The sequence below is a fragment of the Charadrius vociferus genome, unplaced genomic scaffold, assembly GCF_000708025.1.
Source record: "Charadrius vociferus isolate BGI_N301 unplaced genomic scaffold, ASM70802v2 scaffold559, whole genome shotgun sequence".
In the NCBI taxonomy this organism is placed as follows: Eukaryota; Metazoa; Chordata; class Aves; order Charadriiformes; family Charadriidae; genus Charadrius; species Charadrius vociferus.
In genome coordinates, this window is record NW_009650252.1 from 139,577 (window position 1) to 141,976 (window position 2,400).

The 2,400-nt window shown below is 61.0% G+C and overlaps 1 protein-coding gene across 1 annotated transcript in view; it reads left to right on the top strand.

The window, feature by feature from the left end:
• The window catches only part of SNED1 (sushi, nidogen and EGF-like domains 1), a 25,181-nt gene that overhangs the window by 11,432 nt on the left and 11,349 nt on the right, over positions 1–2,400 (top strand). The window contains 6 exon segments of the mRNA XM_009893084.1: positions 350–463; positions 714–827; positions 965–1,081; positions 1,377–1,502; positions 1,768–1,872; positions 2,321–2,400. Coding sequence (XP_009891386.1) covers positions 350–463; positions 714–827; positions 965–1,081; positions 1,377–1,502; positions 1,768–1,872; positions 2,321–2,400 — 656 coding nt within the window.

Below are 2,400 nucleotides of genomic sequence, written 5' to 3' on the forward strand. Positions count from 1 at the left end.
GTGGAAGTGCTGCCAAAGCATTTGGCTCCCAGCGAGCCTCCGTGCCGGTGGAGCAGGCGAGCAGGGAGTTGACTTTCAGGGAAGGGAGGGAGGGAGAAACGCCCAGCGCGGCATGCTGGCATCCAAGCAGCACAGGGGGCTGAACTGCCTGGGAAGGGTTTTTGGGAAGAGCTGCAGCTGGTGACACAGCCATCGTCTCTCACCGGAGGGTGTGTTGGTGGCTCTGAGCTGCACTCGCTGCCCAGTCCTGGCTTGACCGTGTGTGCAGAGGATGCCATGTGCCAGTCCTGTGCCTGGACTGATCTCCTCTCTCCTGGGTTTTTTTTTTTTTTTTGGTGTCCTGCTGCAGAAGAGTCACCGTGTGAGAGCAGAGTGTGCCAGAATGGTGGGAGCTGCGAGGCGACAAATAGGACAGCAACATGCTTGTGCCAGGCGGGGTACACAGGGGTGGACTGCCAGACAGGTAGGTGGCAGGAGCAGGCACCAGGGTGAGGGATTGTGACACTTCACACCTTGGCAAGCTGCGTTCCCACCCTGCTTCACCCCTGGCAGTAGTTTCAGGAGGGGAATGCTCGATGTTACTGGTGGCACTGAATTTTTTTCCTACCGGCTGTCACCTTTCCCCTCCTGAGCATTGCCCAGGATGGGAGGCAATGGGTGAACCAGCAGTGGCTTCGTGCCGCCTGACTGCCCCTCTCGGCCTCCCTCTGCAGAGGTGAATGAGTGCGAGTCCAGCCCGTGCCTGAACGGCGGGCACTGTGTCGACCTGGTTGATAACTTCACCTGTGTGTGCCTGGAGCCCTTCGTGGGACAGCGCTGTGAGACAGGTGCCTGCTTCCACCTGCGTCCTGGGGTGGCCCACGCCAGGGACTGTGTCCCCCCCATGCTCCACAGTCCATCATGGCCCTTCTCTCAGGGTCAGACTCTGCTCATCACTTGCTTGCTTGTTTCCCACCCTCCCCAGATTCATCTTCCTGCGAGGACCGGAGCTGCCGGAACCGGCAGACGTGCAACTACATCCGCCCCGGCCGCTACATCTGCACCTGCTCCCCGGGTTATTACGGCAACAACTGCCAGTACGGTGAGTGGAAGCACGCCTCACCCAGCCCAGCATGGGAGCCCGTTTTGAGGGAGCTGGGTGGGAAGGGGCAAATGGCTAAAAAGGGGCTGCATCAGCTGTAGGCTCTGCCAAAAGCTGGTAGGCAGGGTGTTCAGAAGGGTGGTGGTGCTGCCAGGAGGGAGCTCCTTCCATCCGGGGCTGCTTGGACATGGTGGTGAAGCTGGGCTAGACTGGCTCTGCCCTGGCTCCCCTGGGACAGGGGATGTTCCAGCCCCAGGCTGGGGTGGCTCTGGCTCAGCCTTCCCCTTCCCCTCAGGCGGGCCCCGCGTGCCCGGCGCCTGCCTCTCTCAGCCATGCCAGAACGCGGGCAGCTGCCTGGAGACAGAGCAGGGCTACGTCTGCGAATGCCAGGAGGGCTACAGCGGGCAGGACTGTCGAGACAGTGAGTACCGGGAGGGTGTCTCTCTAGTGGGGTGTCGCATCTCTAGGGGATCCCTCGTGCTCCCAAGAGGAAGAAGCAGCAGCCCCAGAGAGCCCATTCAGAGCTCCTGGACTGAACAGCGTCCGTCCTACTGAAGGAGACTGTGCCTGCGTGTCGGGGGGCTGGTGGCTGCCACCCACCTGAGGTCCTCCCAGCAAGGCTGCCTGGCTGTTCCAGCCCTGCAAGCAGGAGGGGTCCTGGGAAGCTCCCGTCTCCTCTCTTGCAGAGCTCTCAGAGGGCTGTGAGTGTCGCAATGGGGGCAGTTGTCTGGAGGGGAACGTCACCATCTGCCAGTGCCCGCCTGGATTTTTTGGTCTCCTCTGTGAATTCGGTAGGTGAAGGCTTCTTGCTCGCTGTGTTTGTTCCTTCTCCAGGATGCTTAAGCCAGGCACGCTGCAGGCAAGCAAGGAGACACCCTTCCCATGCCTGAGCCTAGCATGGTACAAGGGGCACGCACTGAATTTGAGCCTGGGAATATTGTCCCCTGGTTAGGAGGCAACATTTCCATCTCCATCGCTCTCCTTTGAGCCATGCCTCACCCAGCCCAGCTCCCTTGGGTGGGGAGGGAACTGCAGCCTTTGTGCACCCCCACTCTGAAGCTCACTGGGTATCCAGGTTGGCCCTTGCCGTGCACACAATCTATGGCGTGGGGTATGGAGGGTCCCTCCCATCTCATCAGACCCCGCGAAGTTAGGAGACCCCTGTTTCAGGCCAGGCAGCTGGCTGGGTGTCCTCGTGCCACCAGCTGACAGAGGCTGGTGCTGGCCCTGTGTTTGCAGAAGTCACCACCACGCCGTGCAACGTGAACACTCAGTGCCCAGACGGCGGGTACTGCATGGAGTATGGCGGGAGCTACCTC